The 16804-nt window shown below is 42.0% G+C and overlaps 1 protein-coding gene across 1 annotated transcript in view; it reads right to left on the bottom strand.

Annotated features, from left to right (window-relative positions):
• Window positions 1-16804, bottom strand: part of csmd3b (CUB and Sushi multiple domains 3b) — a 325003-nt gene that overhangs the window by 109930 nt on the left and 198269 nt on the right. Inside the window, exons 7-9 of the mRNA XM_041956121.1 lie at window positions 7332-7409; window positions 2822-2909; window positions 2570-2694 (exon numbers count right to left, since the gene is read on the bottom strand). Of these exons, the coding sequence (XP_041812055.1) occupies window positions 2570-2694; window positions 2822-2909; window positions 7332-7409 (291 nt within the window). The remainder of the gene's footprint in view (window positions 1-2569; window positions 2695-2821; window positions 2910-7331; window positions 7410-16804) is intronic.

Raw genomic sequence — 16804 nt, 5'->3', positions numbered from 1 at the left:
ATGGCTTTGTCAAGAAGTTGCTCACTGAACAGTCGGCCGTGCTGGGAATACCGGCGACTGTGCTTTAAATTCAGGAGAGCTTTAACAATGCACACCTGCTACTCAGACGCTGCCTCAGCTTGGTGAAAGTGGCTCACCTGGCTCACACACTTTTCCTTCCAAGATCGCAGCTGACTGCGCTCTGATGGCTCTGTTTCCCGGTGATTGAGGTCATTCTTTCTAACCATCCGCTGCTTCAGGGTACAACATCTGTGACTTATAATGTCATTGGCAGTCTCCCTTCGGGGAGGCTTAGCCCATCATCGCATGCAGGTAAATGCAAGACTTGATTGGCTTAATGTCAGTAGCTATATTTAATTGTTCATTATAAATTATTGAGTGGTGATGAATCCCTAACAGCCATTAACAATCTAAAAGAGCCAATAAAAGGGTATCAGCTCTATAATATCTCTGAAAATGAGTGGGATAATAAGGTTGATTGGCAGGGACCAGTCAGAGCCCAAGTGACACAGCCACATCCTAACTGTGTTGGCCAGGTTATATCCTGCCTGCTTACAAGGATGTGTGCTGTCATGCTAACAAAAAGCTTAATGAAGGTCAGTCCCCTCATGTGCCCGGTTCACTAGAGAAGCCCCAGGTAGCAGTCGAGGCTTGTGGTTAGACTGTGTCCTTTATCCAGAGGGCAAGAGTGCAGGGCCGGCGGCCGACTAGCATTTGACCTGCTCAGGTGTCCCTGGGCAAGATATTGAATCCCTACAGGCCCCCAGGGTGCTACTCTGCAGCTGGCTTTGCACTTTGACCTTCCTGTGGAAAAGAGCCAATAGAAAGAAGAAGTAACACCACTAAATCATCACCCAGCTGAGGCTGGATTCAGTGTGTTACTGTAGTTGCCCCTACGGTAAGATTGAAACGGGGAAGTTGCCAATGGCTCACTTTTAAATTTCTATCTATGACTTATATCTTACATCTGTTTTTCACAAATGTTACATTGCTTTTTTTCATCCGTTGTTCAAATGCTAATGTCTTGTGATGGATATACTGAGTTTTACTTTCACAAAGGCTATAATTTAAGCAGAAGGAGTAGGTGTGACATTTTTCAGTATTTCCTTGCCTCCTTCCTCCTCTTCTGTTCCCACGCCCTCACTTCCTCCGTCCATACTTTTTCCTCCCTTCCGGTTCTATATCTCAGTGATTATTAGTCACTGCGGGTGTTAAAGTACCTCTCTCCTGTCCTTTCGCTCTCTCACACACATACACACGGACCCACACCCGGTGAATATTGGTTTTTATGTTAAAGTATGTGTCTCCAGCCACAGTTTGAAGCCTAGTGAAGGGGGACGTGACAAACGACTTTGGCATTTAACATGACAGACGCCCTCTCTCTCCCTCTGTCTCACTCCTTCTGTGTATGTGCATATGCGGGCATGTGGGTTGCAAGTTTGAGACTTAAACAGTGGCAGATGTGAACCAGTACCAGTAAAGTAATCTGAAGAATGGATGTCTGAAATGTGGCAATTATCAGAACACTTAGAGAAATGATGAATAACGCACACCTGCCTCTGTAGATAAAACATTAAATTATGTAGTCACTATTGTTACTGCTGGAGGTGCAACGGATCACAAAACTGGCGGTTTGGATCGTATCCTGGTTATGAGTCATGGTCGGATCATTTTTTGGATCAGCAAAAGAAGTCTCTATGAAGTCTTGGTCAATATCCCGCCCACAGAGCAAGCTGACGGCAGAGACTGAAGCTGCTCCGGTGAGCGAGAGGAGCTGTGTGTCGAAGGGAAGGCAGCAGACATTGCTGAAGTTGCAAAAACCATCATGACCTTATGATCTATTTCTATGATTTCCCAGTCACACCTCTCGAAACGCCTGAAGTCGTAGCCTGCGGGACTTCACAGGAACGTTTTTTAAATAAGTCGCTCCTCCATAACCCAATCCTTGTGCTTCGGTAAAACACAGCATGTGTCTTTCACTGCAACTCTGCATCAAGATTTAGGGAATTACAGCGGCAGTGAAACTGTGTTTCACTCTATGATGATTACATTTTGTGCCTGCACAGATCAGAATTACGCTGAATTACACCACTAGTCACTGCACTGCATATATGAGCGCATTACATATCTTGTGTTACTTTAAAAGTTGTTTTGCAAATTGCTATTTCTATGCAATGTTATGATAGAGGGTGTAATTTTGGGCCCTGAACCATCACTATCATAACTCCGCTGGTGAAAGCTTGCAGCCGCAGCAGGTTGGTGAGGCACCACACTCCAAACATTGGATTATGGAGTGTTTTGTTTCATAATTTCATAGCCAGGGGCTTGAAACTGAATTGGGAATTTTTCCACTATAAATTCAGCCCTGATCAACACAACCTCATGCTGAGGAGAGGCCAAAGCAGCGTGCTGGCAGAGTTTGGAGGCAGTGCGCATGGGGAGTTGTGCTTGAGTCTTTTCTTACCTTCATTACATCTGTGATTACTGTCAGTTTCTCCATCTGTGTCTGTGTCCGTGGTGTCAGTAATTTGTATGCACGTGCAGCTGCGTGTTGAGAGCTATTTCTCACCTTTACAGACTGGCCGGTGGTCGCTCCAGGCTGCGAAGACTTCGGCCACTCTTTGGCAGCTGATGGTTTTACTGCCTTGAAGAACGTAGTCTTCGCCGCAACTGAACAGCACCTCACTGCCAATGCTACACACACAATCACACACAACGGTTAGGCAGGGAGTCGGCCGTATAGAAACAGGTTTTTGTAAATGCATATATACTCTATGCACGTATGTGTGTGTGTGTGCATGTTCGTGTGTACAAATTGTACCTGAAATCATTGCCATGGCGCTTCCCATTCTCCGGCTCTCCAGGGTCAGGGCAGGAGTTAGACGCCTGTCTCACACCGCCTTCATTTACTACACAGAGAGACAGACAGGTGGAGAGCCGGGGCAGATGGCTTAGAATGAGGCAGAGGAAGGATCCAGCAAGCAGACTCTCCATTTAAATCATGTACTGAGAATGGAGTTATCGTGAATAAGTACACATTGTAATGTTGATGTAGACTGTGGAGCCGTGGTAGCAACATTGCTGCCTGTGTGGCCTTGCATGGCTCTGAAACTGTCTGTGGCTGTCATTCCATGATAGCATTCAGCACAAGACTTCAGGTAAGTTCCAGCTCTCCGCTCTTAGTTTAGCTTCTGGAAACCTGCCTCGACACTTAGAGGTGGCGGGAAACACGTGGAGGGAGAAACCAGGAGACAGAGGGGAGGACGGGCTGGACGGATAGGAAGACAGACAGGGACGACACGGCACTACAGATAGGATCTTAATTCTCGCAGAAACAGAAAGGGCTAATCTTGACAGTAACACTCCAAACCTAACAGCGGTGGAGCAGAGACAACAGACAGAACTGTAGCAATACTTTGAGACTGCGACATCACAACAAACACGTGTCTGACATGACGCATCACTGCTCCGTCTCTAATCACAACACTGCCGCTGACAGTAAATGTATGTAGCTTTTCATGCCTTTGTTTTTCTACTTTTTCCTGTTTTCTGTCTTTCTTTCTGTCTTGCTTGTTTGGTTTCTTAATCTTTTCCTGTCACTTGGTCTCCCCTGCCTGCCTTTCCATATAAATAACCCCACAGCTATATTTCACTGGCTTTCCTCAAACGACACACCAGTATAGAATTTGCATTTCCATAAGCCTCAACCATTCAGAGCCTTTTCTCTCTCTCGAGCGTTTAAAAGTTTTAAAACTTTCAAGAGACATAGCTGCTGGGTCAACTTTGAGCAACGGACAGTGTGTGTGTGTGTGTGTGTGTGTTGTGTGAATGAGTAAAGAGAGGAAAGGCAAAAAGCTCCTGTGTCTTCCCAGGGAAAGCCAAAGAAACATAGCTGTCAGGTAAGCGAAAGAATGCAAAACATAAACAGCTCTTTTCCAATTCAGATGCTTTCCATTTCAAAACTTTTCCAATTCAAAAAACACTGTACACTGAAGCTTTTTCTCTTTCTTTTCCTCTTTTTTTTTCCAGTGGTAGTTTCTTCTAATCCTGACATCATGTGGTACACAGCTGTTTCTAGTAGGTCGGCACGCAACAAAAGCAGTGGTAGTAGTATCTTAACAAGCTTAATGAGTCCATTGATGGCCTATTTTTACTTAATTTAGGGATCCACGTGATGGGTCTCTCTTATTCCATAATGAGATCAGGGTTAGAGTGAAATTATTTGAATAATCCTTGAGTCCCCTTCATCTCACATTCACACCAATGAATGTAAAATTAGGCCGCTTGGAAGATTTTTATGTTTTTTTTTTCCGTCGTCAGTTCGTCCTTTCTTAATGTGTGGTGTGAATTAAACATTACTAGAGGGAGAAACGGTCTTGGTGTGCTTATTTACTCCAGCTATAAGGCAAACAAAACACCCCATGGTGTATTTTGATATTCAAATGCATTGGCTGATATTCAAATGAAAGGGAAACACAACTAATCATCTACAATATTCAGCTTATTTCTAAAGCAGCAAAGGCAGGCAATGTGGCAGTATTCTGTTCATCATTTATGTCATTATGTTTGATTGTGGAGGAACATAATTCTGTTTATATTATCATTATGTTATTTGAATGAAGAGTATAATATCCTTATTTCTCTTTATTTTTGGTTTCTGCGTCCTGTCACCTCATCAGTTTGAACTCGCCTTGCTTTCATGTGTATTTTGTTACTGTAGTAAGTCACTGGTCACCTCACCTAAACAAGGTAACTGTGCACAAAACAGCCCAAACAAGTGATTTCATTTATAGACAGAAAGCAAAGAGGAAAATGGGAAGAAAGCAGAATTGGGCTGCTGAGTTTGCAGAAAGTCCCACCAAGTCAGTAAAATATATTAATTACTGTTTAAACGACAGAGAGCCAGACTGTAAATTGTATTTTTCCTGTTTTGAAACAAAAGCTTAAAAATATGGCCAAAGAATACTGTTTTAATATTTATTCACATGTTGTTCTGGCACTAGTAGCAAAACAAATATTGATAAACTGATAAAATGCAATTTTATCTCCTTCCCATCCCGGCTGTTTGGGCTGTCCGACTAAAATGCATGTACATGTTGAGTCCATATCAACAAACCCAGCAGGTGGTTGGTGTGTGTGTGTGTGTATGTGTGTATTTGTTAGAGTAGATAGTTTGTTGCTTTGTTGGAGCGGCTAATTTGACCATCTGGACTATTAACACCAGAACAGAGGGACTGGTTACAGTATCAGTGCTGTGAGCACACACTCACACACATTAAAACCTACACATACTGTCACATACTGACACACATATACATGCATGCACATATACAAAAACACACACACACAGACACATAAACATGTACATAGGCGCGGACAGACACACGCGCATGCAGGTTTTGTGCTTCACTGAAGAGTTAAACCAGTCAGAGCAGAGCAAATTAACATCTGAACCAATCAGAGCCCGACTAATTAACATACAAATTCACATCTGTAGAATCAAACCTCAACCATGACTCTCCAACCTGTCAGGAAACCATCAGGTCTGCGATGGACTGTGTGCTGAGCTCAGCTCATACAGTATTTAAGAGATTCACACATAAACACACACATACACACACACACACACACACACACACACACACACACACAAACACAAAGTGGACAAGCAAACAAGAAAAACAAGCGGCTGAATCATAAATGTTCAAAAATGCATCATTAGCAAGCATGCAAACCCAATGACAGAATGGACAAACAAAGTCTACTAATCTGGATTTAGTTTATATGTGTGCATGTGTCTTTGCATAGACCCATGTGTGTATGTGCTTTCATATGTCCTTGCAGGGGTCCAAATGAATGCTCAGTATTAATGCATGAGTGTGAACCTCTGGGTGTGCAAATGTCTGTGTGAGTCATCTGTGATTTAAGTAGGTGGAAAACCTAAAACTGCACAAATATCAATACATGTAATACAGATTGGGAGAGAGTAGAAGAGGTATAATAAAGAGACAATGAAGTGAGAAAGAAAAAAGAGGGAACTGGAGGTAAAATAACTCTAAAATATGTCCATTTTAAGTGGGTGCTCACAGTTTTTTAATCAGTGAATTCAGTAATAAAGGTGCATTTTCAAGCTTTTGTACAGGTTCTCTCAATGTCAGTGTTGAAAAGGCTTTGACCATCATGATGAAATAAAACTCATGTAGCCATTTCTGCATTACAGTGCATCGAATGACTTATGCACCCTTATACTTAATAATTTCACTTCAGGTTATTAAAGAGTTTCCAAACTGACTTATTCTTCCAATTTGGATTTCACAAAGTTAAAGGAAATCGTGGTAGTTGCAAAAGAAGAGCAGTTAATTAGCAGGGAGCTTCTCTGTTCTTATTAAGGGCCTTGGATTTTAGTATTGTGACTAAAGATAATAAACCTACAGTAGAGTTTTCATTTGCCACCAACTGTGAGGTTATAGATCACCAAAACTTAACAGAGATGTGAAAAAGATTAGATCAGACTTTACTGATCTCACAATGGAGAAATTCACTAATAATCACGAATAAGAGAGACACATTAGTTACTCCTTTACAAATTTATCATCAGCCTTTAAAACTCAATAAATGCTCTGATGCCCTAAACAGCTCGTGTAGAAAGGTCTCCAAAAATGTTGTCTAGGTGTGTGAAGAGAAGAGAAGAGAAGAAAAGAAAAGAAAAGAAAAGAAAAGAAAAGAAAAGAAAAGAGAAGAGAAGAGAAGAGAAGAGAAGAGAAGGAGAAAATAAAGGAGAAGAGGCAGGAGGGGGCGGTAAACAATATTACAACAGCTGATTCACATTCCTGAACAAGCCCAAAGCAAGCCAAAACAAACCATGATTAAGCTTATCAGAACAAGCTATGATTAAATATATCAAAGCAAGCCATGAAGGAGCATGCATAAACCGAGACACCATGACGAAAAGACACACACAAAACATCAAACAACAGAAACACAGCAGTCAAGCAGAGTGCAAAAGCATGCTCTTATAAAGGCTGTGGCATTTTCAGCACACTTGTGTCTCAAATAATGTCACATTTGAGCACGTCAGTCACAGAATACAGCACTATGCTGTGGTGAACTGATGTTACCCCAGGTTGCCTTGAAAGGCAACACAAGACGTGTCCTTGTTGTCGATAAACAGAGGCACAAAAGTGTTGAAATCAACAGCCTTTTTGAGAGACAGAGTAAAAAAAAAAGCTGAACCAAAACAGAACCAAACCTGAAAACAAAACCAATCCAAGCCAAACCAGGTCATCACATGTTAGTTCATTAGCCACAGTGACATTAAGATGTGAACTCACATATTGAAAACTTGTTGCTGGAGTCTTTGCCAGGGAACAATTTAACGCCCCGCGATTTAAAATCTACTGATCGCTTCACTGCAGAGGAAAACAGAATACAGAAAAGAGGAGAAAAATCAGAGAACAGGCTGGTAAAGTGGAAAAGAAATGAGACCTAGCAAAGGAATTTAAAAAAAAGGAAAAAGTCAGATTCTTCTCCCTCACAATGCTGAGAGAGAGAAGAGTACAGTGGAAAAGAAAGTTACAGAGGCAAAGGAAATCTTAAAATGATGGACACAGATAGCGAGACAGCCGGAGAGAGACAAGAAGAGAGAGACAGAGGAAGGAAAAGTAGGAAAATGACTTCAATAACAGCACCATTCAGCACCATTTGTTCATAAGAAGCTTAATCTTTCTCTCCCTCTGTCACTCAGACGCATACATTAGATGTCGAGGTGTTTTGCTGGAAGCCCCATCATATTCTGAACAAAAGCTGGTAACGGAAATTGCAGCTTTAATCAAAATGACAATGATGCAGCTCTGTAATCAAAGCACTCAGATAATGGCACGTTAGAAAATAAACGGCTCCTTTAATCAGAGCGAATCAAAGACGAGAGCGGGCCGACCGACGGAGGGGATCCCTGTCAGCGCCAGCTCTGTTTTCTAACACGGGTGACATCGTTCGGCGATGCCGCGCCCGTACGTTACTCCAGCTTAGCATGTACGTTTGGGAAGAGGCATCATAAAAACAGAACGCTCTGGGGTGATCTCTCCAGATTTGATTTTTTCTGCTCTACTCAGTCATAACGACTGAACACACGAACAACTCAAAGGACGAAAACATAAACACTTATTTATCTTGTCCTGACTGACAAAGTACAGTGACAAATCACTCTAATGAACGTCTGATAAAGTGGCTGACAGACGTCGTTTTCATAACGACCTGACTAATCCACTGAATGGTGACAAATGGCAGATGAGTTAATGTGCCACAATTATCCTAATGTTATACAGTGGCTGTGCGCACACACATCAGTTACATTATATTTGACACAGTGAAATTACATCATGTGCATTCTAAGGCGACAATTACCCTAATGTTGCTACATACATGCACATATGTTAGCCGTGCTCGGCTTCAGATGTTGACGTTACACCAAATCGATTAATGTGCTAACAATTAATCTAATGCAAAGTGGATGAACGTTAGCTCGTTCGCGCGCCATTGTGTTGACTTACCAGCATGATAATTAATTGTGAGTGTGTTTGAGCATGGTGTGTGCATGTGCGACTGATACCCCCACCCTATAATTTACTCTATTTGAATGAAAAATGTGTTACTGGGTACTTCATTAATCTTGTAAAAATAGAGGTTAATGCAAAGTCTAAGACAAACACATTTGATGCTGGGTGATTACTTTTGGTCAAATGTACTCCACAGCATTCATAACATACAGTGCTGTATATCTGGATTAACACCTTAACACATGTGTCACAAATGTTGCTGACAAACCTGTTCACTAAAGCAGACAGTACATGTGTACATTATACTTACATGTGCCTTTTAAAAGGAACATAGACACAGATATTTGGAACCCTTGATTAAACCACACTGAGGCATGATCACTGACAGGACTAAACACCTGGTGTAACACACTGGACAGCAAACGACATAACATGCAATGCTCTTATCTAACCACAAGCAGCGCAACGCAAACGAAAAGCTAAATTCAGTGGTTCCATTGATCTTGTGTTTGAGGTTCAGGTGCATGAGGCGAGCAGATGAGAAAAAAATGTCCATTTCCTGCTGTAAATAAAAACTCAGAGGGTTTTGTACTTTATTCATTAAAGTCAGACTAATCAGAACACATATGAGTTTCAGTTCCATTGTTAAATAATTTCTGTCGTAAAGTTTTCTCGGAGTAACTCGTGTATCACAGCTGTTTACGGCTGCACAGAAGCACAATGCTCACATAACGCGAATGCACAAAACATGTGAACTGATTTCACAGGAATCCACCCGCACCAAAACTGAAATTTAATATTCCCGACTCTGGTGTCACAGCTATTCTACATGAGGGGGGCCACGCTTGAGCCCAAACTGTGCTCTCTCAGATAAAAAGACTGTTTCATTGCATTTCTCCCCCTGATGTTTCCAGGTCATTCCGCAAATGATTTGGAACAACTACAGACGGCCGTGTTTAAAAAATATAGCACCTGTGATAAGAGTGGAGTGAATACATTTTCCATTCCGCTGCATTGCAGACCTGACAGACACATAAAGCCTTGGGCCCCTCTGACGTTGGGTGGTTCAGTAAAAAAAAATCATAGTAAACAGAGTCAAAAGGAGTAGGAAACAACCGTATCACTGCCCTCAGATTAAACTTGGATCCTGATTGTCAGAAATTAAGACCTGATGATCAACAGACTCTTGCTATTGCTCCTCAACAATGAGGGGAAGCTCTGATCTAGATCAAAGTCTTACAGTCAGGTTTGAAATGTACTTCCCCTCCTGTCAGGCAGCCAAATCGGGAAATCTGGGCCAAAAATAGTTAAAAGTCAAATTTGTTTTTGCCTGTGCAAATTCATTCACAGCATAAAGCCCCTGATAATATGCATCATAAAACCTGCCCTGTGTGAATATGCATCAAAGTTAAATATGCCCATGTTAATATTCTAGCCTACAAGCAGCAGCAGCTCTACTGCAAACAACAGATGGAAGAGAATCAGCATTTAAGTAAACCAAATCAAATACAATATTGCATATTTAACAAAACTACATTTAACTAGCAAGTGAATAAACAAAAACTGAAGTTAAATAATGTAAGTAAGAGAACAGATACTGAAGCAAAACCTGTTCAGTGACACAGCTGTGGAACCGTATTCTATCACAAAAGCCCGATGAAGGCTTGATACTGAACTTTCAAACCAAAACTAAAATCTATTCTCTTTCCTATTTTTACCAAAAGCTCGAGCTACTCTCTTACCCAAGGAAGGATCCAGCTCAATGACTCACTTATATTCGTCATACTTGCTTGTTCACCTCAATATCAACTGCATTTCACATTTCTGAAGAGTGGTAGTGTGGAACATTGAAGCATTGTCTAGGAGGTGTTTTAAACAAACAGGCATCACGCTCTCCTATCGAACGCACCAGCTTTTGGGCGAGATGCCACGGGCTGGTGTTTTAATGTACCTGCATGGGAAAAGAAAAATACACTGCTGTCTGTAACATGATGTAGACTGACTGTGGACTATATTATCGTAGATGGATTTAGTAAATCAGCTCAAACACAGACGTATCTGTCTTAATTTCAAAACTGAGCAGTCACATTCAGATGGTTAACAGGCAGCTATGAGCAAAAGTGAGTCGGTAGCACTCCACATATTTAGCATTTACAGGCAGTATGAATATGCTAAGAATGAATAGCATATAAACGCTGAATAAATGATTTATAACACACTGTAATGTAGTTGCAAGCAGACTGTTGATTAATGTATTTGTGACAGCTATAACTCCTGTGTATAAACGGATAATGAATGACAATGCAGAGAAACATAGTTTTAATTCTATAAAACATGTCGGCATAGAGTTATACAAGTTATACTGGTGGACAAATACTGTACATTAATAAACATGTCCTTATATGTTGGCACAACTACATTATAGTAGATTATGACCCATTTATTCAATATTCATAAGCTGTATATACTGTAAATGCTTAAAATGGTTGAAGTAAACTGGTTCATCTGTATAGATCCTGGATAAAGTTAGTTTAGGTCAGTTTAGACGGGTGCGTCTTTAAATCAAAGAGATGATAAAAATTGAATAATTGACAACTACTAACCATTTAGAAATGAAACATCCCATGCTGCAAGATGGACTCAATAGGGTGCTCACACTGAGGAGGAGTAAATGCTTTATAGTTAAAGTGTGACATTTCAGGAAATGGAAGAAAGAGTCCAGCTAATGTAAGCCCAAAGAGCCAGGCTGGCTGCTTCCGAAGCTAGCAGATGTGACAGATGTGAGAACGATTTTTCCTGAAATATAAAATTACTCATTTACGTGACATGAAATCTGCTGTAGCTTTCCAATGTGGATAAAAATGAGTTCTGAAAAAAACCAGCAAGAACAGATGTAAAGCTGTGGTAGGCGGTTTACTGAAATTCCAAAATAAACTTCCAGCACTTTGTAATATCAGTGGTCTGAGAGAACTAGGTTTCTGCACCTTGGCACCATCTTGGCTCTGTTTTCAGGCTTTAGAAAATCTAGGCCGTGATGAGAAACTTTGGCCAACTGCAGGTCATTTCAGAGAGAGGGCACTTCTATTGGCTGTTCTGCAAACGCAGATCTCCACACGCTGTTTCAGAGTTGCGCCAGCACTGGACAAAGTGAAGGTCTGACTCACAATCCTGCAACTTGTGATCAATTTCCAATACCTCTTCCGCTGACAACGGCGTATGGTACAAAACACAGAGCTTCGGGCGCATTATGTTGGATGCTGTGGCACTCGGATCGACTAGAGGCAAAGAGGCATGATGACAAACAGCGGGGGACAACTGGGTACAGTGGTGTGTGTGTGTGTGTTGTCTCTCATCCCACTGTTAGACATTGTCACAGCTGCCTCTGAAGCTTAGGGCACTCCACCCCGTGGCCGCGAAGCGCTAGAGGGACGACGAGAAGATGAGCTGTGGCGAGAGGGATAAGGGTCTTTGCGAGGCTCACGCCGTGGAGAGCGGAAACATGAAGCATAAGGTTTTGCAGGGAAACCGACTCCCCCGGCTGCCGCTCTAAGTTGTGTGTTGGGATTCTCAGGGGAGCAATACACAGAAGCAGAGAGACAGGTGGAAGGTTCTGCATTGTGTATGTTCATTTGCTGCATTTTCTAATTTGACACATCACATTTAACATATGCACAGTGTAAACTTAGTTCTGCATTACTTTGTGGTGTTTATATTTATATATGTAATAGAAATATTAATTACGGCTACAATGCTCAATAAATACCTCTGGCTCCATTAGGTTAATCACAGTTTTTAATATATTCAATTAGAGAGTGCAATAAGTGGGTGAGAGCGCTTGTCAGTGCTGCAGACATCCTCCACATTTGATGAGCTACTTTGTAACCGTAGACCAGCAATCGTACAACATCACCAGACTGTGTCTATGCAAACTAGCTGCATTAATTCAACCAAGTACAATCCCTGCTACGCCCGCTGTAATGCTCCCAGTGCTGACGGTCCTTCTGATATAGCAACAGCAGGAAAAAGGAGTCAACAAAGGAAGTCAGCACTGGAGAAATGCAAGCTCCAAAATAATATAAAAGATGATAAAGGGGTAGTTCATAGATTTATGAGCTTGTGTGGACCCCTCGAGGCTTACAGTGTCTCTGTTCTCAGTTTGACTAATGGTTCTTAAGGCACAGCTGACAAGGAAAAGGACTGGGGATTTATTTACACAAAACCTAAATGGTATATTGCACATGTGCTAAATACTCTCTCTCTCCACGGCTGTAATTATCCAGAGCATTTCAAGATGTGTGCACTTGATCACGAGCAGGTTTGAGACATTATGAGAGTCGTATCAAAGGTACCATGCAGTCAACAATATCCAATATGTCAACCTCCCTGAGGGCTATACTGTCTCACTGCTCAAGTTGAATAATGTTTCTGTACCAGTGGCTGACTGGTGTTTCCTTTGTACTGACTGACTTATTTTGTTGCCACGGCATTGGCTGACTGATAATGCCGTCAGTTGTTCATTAAGAGCCAATCACAGCCCTGCAGACACAGAAACTCATGAATACGTAATGAAGAGAGATGATGGAGGGATGTGATTGGTAGGTTCTGCCGCAGGGGAGGAAACAGATTGCTCATACCTGACACATGCATAGACAATGGACAAACAGGGGCACACACACAAACACACACTGCCACACAGACACGCCAGCGCAACACACACACACACACACACACGCACACACACACAGCAGCACACACTCACTTCATGTATAAAGAAGCACACATATTGACAGATTCATCAAGCTTAAGTAGACACACATACATTCAGAAACACCCACTTCTGAATGCTCAGAGAGACAAACAGAGTGGAAGTGGTGGTGAGTTCAGACTCACATACAGATATGTGGGCACTCAATTCTTTATGTGCACACGAAAGCCGACAGACACACACGTACAAGGACTCAGATATACTCTGAGCACAGAGGCAGGTACACGCAGTGACACAATACACAAACGCACACATTCACAGGCAGGTGTTGAGGGTGTAGGCTTGGACATTAGAGCAGAGCACCATGCAGGGAAGAGTGTGGACAGAATATCTAATCAAAGTAACCCTCAGCATGTGCTAAACCCCATCCATGCTGAGGATTTTATTTTCCTGTTGAATTTGGGCACACAGAGCCATAAAGACTGAGTAAGTGATGGTAAATTACTGAGGAAAGGAAACTAGTGTGCTCCTGATCTAGTGGGAGCACTGTCACCTTATCTTATCTTTCAATGATTAAATGAAAGGTTTCCAGCATGGTCAAAGCCTTCAATGCAGAGTAATTATTGCAGCACACAGTGTCTGAAGATAGAAACAGTATCACAAATGCAAAATCAACTTACATGCACTCCACCCATGAGTTGAGGGGGTACAACCTAATAATTTTGGTTTGTGGTGTCATCCATAGGCACTTACATAACTTATATTAGCCACAAGGGGGCAGACAGGCTAACAGTAAGTGGCCAAATGGATGAGAACAGTGTCTTCACTCCATCTAATTGGAATTCATTTAGAGGCAAAGTTTCATTCGCATTCAAGACGAAGGCTGCTAGAAAGTGTCGCGTTGTTCCTATTTTTGTGCATGAGTCATTGGAAAAACAGTCACAGGTAAGGGTCAGGGTCAAGATTCCACTGACATACAGCAATCAGGAGATAGGTGTGACATTTTCATTATGCTGATGTCGGAGGAAAAAAAATGCTTTCTAAACATTTCAAATTTTGGATGCTGAAAGAGTCTATTGATTTAGAGGTGCTACCAAGAATTCAAACAGGGTGACCACTGAAGGTCGGTGAGGGCAGTCAGTCCGACCCCTCCAGCATGTTTCATCTTACCCGATTAGTTACATTACAGTTTAGACAAACTAACCTGGATCATTTCCAAAACCTCAGACAGACATTTCCTGCAGGCTTCAAGCAAGATCTTAGGTCTCCCCATAACAATACAGGGTGATTAGCTATGATGATGTTGCTAAAAAGGAGCACAAAAACAGAAATATGAGCCTTTTACAGGCAGTCCCGCGGCATCCCCTCTTTTTGTTGCTTGTGGTTTGGACTGAAGGCGTCACCAACAGCTGTCTCTGTCTGTGGACCACTAGGCCGGCTGCTTATCCGGAGATTTCTGGGTGCACGCCTGCGGCCTGTTCCGGCTGCGATGCGGTTTTGTTCTGTCCTCCGCTGTATTCTCTACACCGTTCCTGTGTTTGACTTCCTGCCTGGCTCGTCTGCATCATGCAGCTCGAAGCGGCGTCTGTCAAAAATAGGCTAGGCACGTATTCTCAATTGAACAGCGAAGAGAGCCACTTCTAGGACCCTTCTGGAACGTGCTGCAACACTTCTGGTGGAAGATTTCTGAGTACATTGAATTGAATCGCTGCAATCAGCTCTGGCGGCCACATTTATGGCTGCCAGAGCTGAGTGCTTCGTTGTAACCGACTAATCAGTCACATGCAACTAAAGCAAAATCTGTCAGCAAGATCAGCAAAATATGAGTGTTGGAACCACATTGGCCATATCCACGCATTCAAGCTGACCACGGTTGCTGTTCTCACTGAAGGATGAGCCGTCCAGCTTTTAGCAGCTGTTGTTTGAGCCAACAGGTGATTAGCATTTGATGCTTACAAGATTTGGAGGGCGCTGTCACTTGAAAGCTGAGATACATACACAAGATTTCACTGCTGGCAGGTGTATAACAAATATAGTGAAATTATAATGGAAGGTTGTGTGGAAGCCTGCCATTTATTTGGCTGATTGGAATCTGCCATTGCAAAACCTTGAAGATGCTCCTGCTAGCACGGTGTGATACTCCTGGATTGATGTTCAATTTTAAGGTGTGAGAATCCAAAATATGCTGCGCAATGCTGGGAGAGATCTCTAGAGCGCTTGCTCTGCTTTCAGCAAGTGCTGAATCACGACAGCTGCAGACATGTCACGCCAATCAACATCAGCAAAGTATAAAAAAAAAATTGTAGGGTGTGCTGGGATCAAATGGAGAGAATGATTATTTTTTAGTGAAAAACAGGACGGATATCAACTTACACAGTTCATATCTAAGAGGCCTTCTTAGCTTTATTCATTGTTGTGGCTTTTGCATGTATAGTGAAACCGATGGACCTCTACAACCTCTACAATGACACACCATTTACACATGTAAAAGATGAGGTCATTTATCCAATGCCAGCTCTCCACATGCATGGCACGGTTATTCATTTTGAAACATCATTCAAATCATGCATTACGAAAACAAGCTCTGAAGTTTGAGAGGGACTATTGTAGCAACGATGCAGTAAAAAAGGATCCTCAGACGACCCTGTGCATTTCTCTCTGAATCACATCCTCTCAGCCATCTTTAACTCTCGCCCTCCTCCCCGTTTGCTTTGAATACTGATCACACTTTTTTCTTTTAAGTCTATTTAACAGATTTAGGCATGGGGATTTTCGGGAGTTAAAAGTTCATTTTGTGCTTTTTATCGTTGTGTTTTCAGGTAAACCATGACACCCTGTCTTTGCAGCATTGCCAGGATCTCCCCACCCTACCCTTTTCTTCTCCCTTCATCCCCACTTTCTGTAATGTTAATGTTAATTAATAAGAGCCAGACATTATTTCTCAGTGTTCAGACTAAAATACGTACAGTAAATGGAACCACTGGCAACCATTCAATTGACTAGATGGCTGGCTGACTGACCTGCTAACTGGCTGACTGCCAGAGCAAATGGCTGACTGACAGACTGCCTGACTGACTAGACACTCAAGGCTTTTGCCTGACACTGTTAACCAAGCTACTTACAGTAAGTGCTACAGTAGTAAAATTCAGATTTACCAGTGGACTGACTGAATGACTTTGTGAATGACAATTACACTGTTGGAATGAAGAAGGCTTCTTGTGTGTGATGGTGTGCACTTCAATTTGGTAATGCTATTTATATTAGGATTGGAAATGAGTAAAATTAAATTATCCTGTGATGAAAACACATGCTGAATGACAAACGATGGCTATGTGTACATTTCCCTCAGTGAGTCCATTTCTGACAGTGACAACACACAGTTAAATGAGATTGATTGGCTGGAGGCTTTCACTCATATGTATCTACAGTACAAGGATGGAAGAAATAGAATTGCCAAATGACTCTCTGTTGCATTGTTGCACTGTTCTTAAAAAAAACTTATATAATTGGTCACTTGTTTATAAGCTGCCTTTTGAAGTCACCT

Source organism: Chelmon rostratus, chromosome 16 (assembly GCF_017976325.1).
Source record: "Chelmon rostratus isolate fCheRos1 chromosome 16, fCheRos1.pri, whole genome shotgun sequence".
Classification (NCBI taxonomy): domain Eukaryota; kingdom Metazoa; phylum Chordata; class Actinopteri; order Chaetodontiformes; family Chaetodontidae; genus Chelmon; species Chelmon rostratus.
This window is presented reverse-complemented; position numbering and strand designations above follow the sequence as displayed.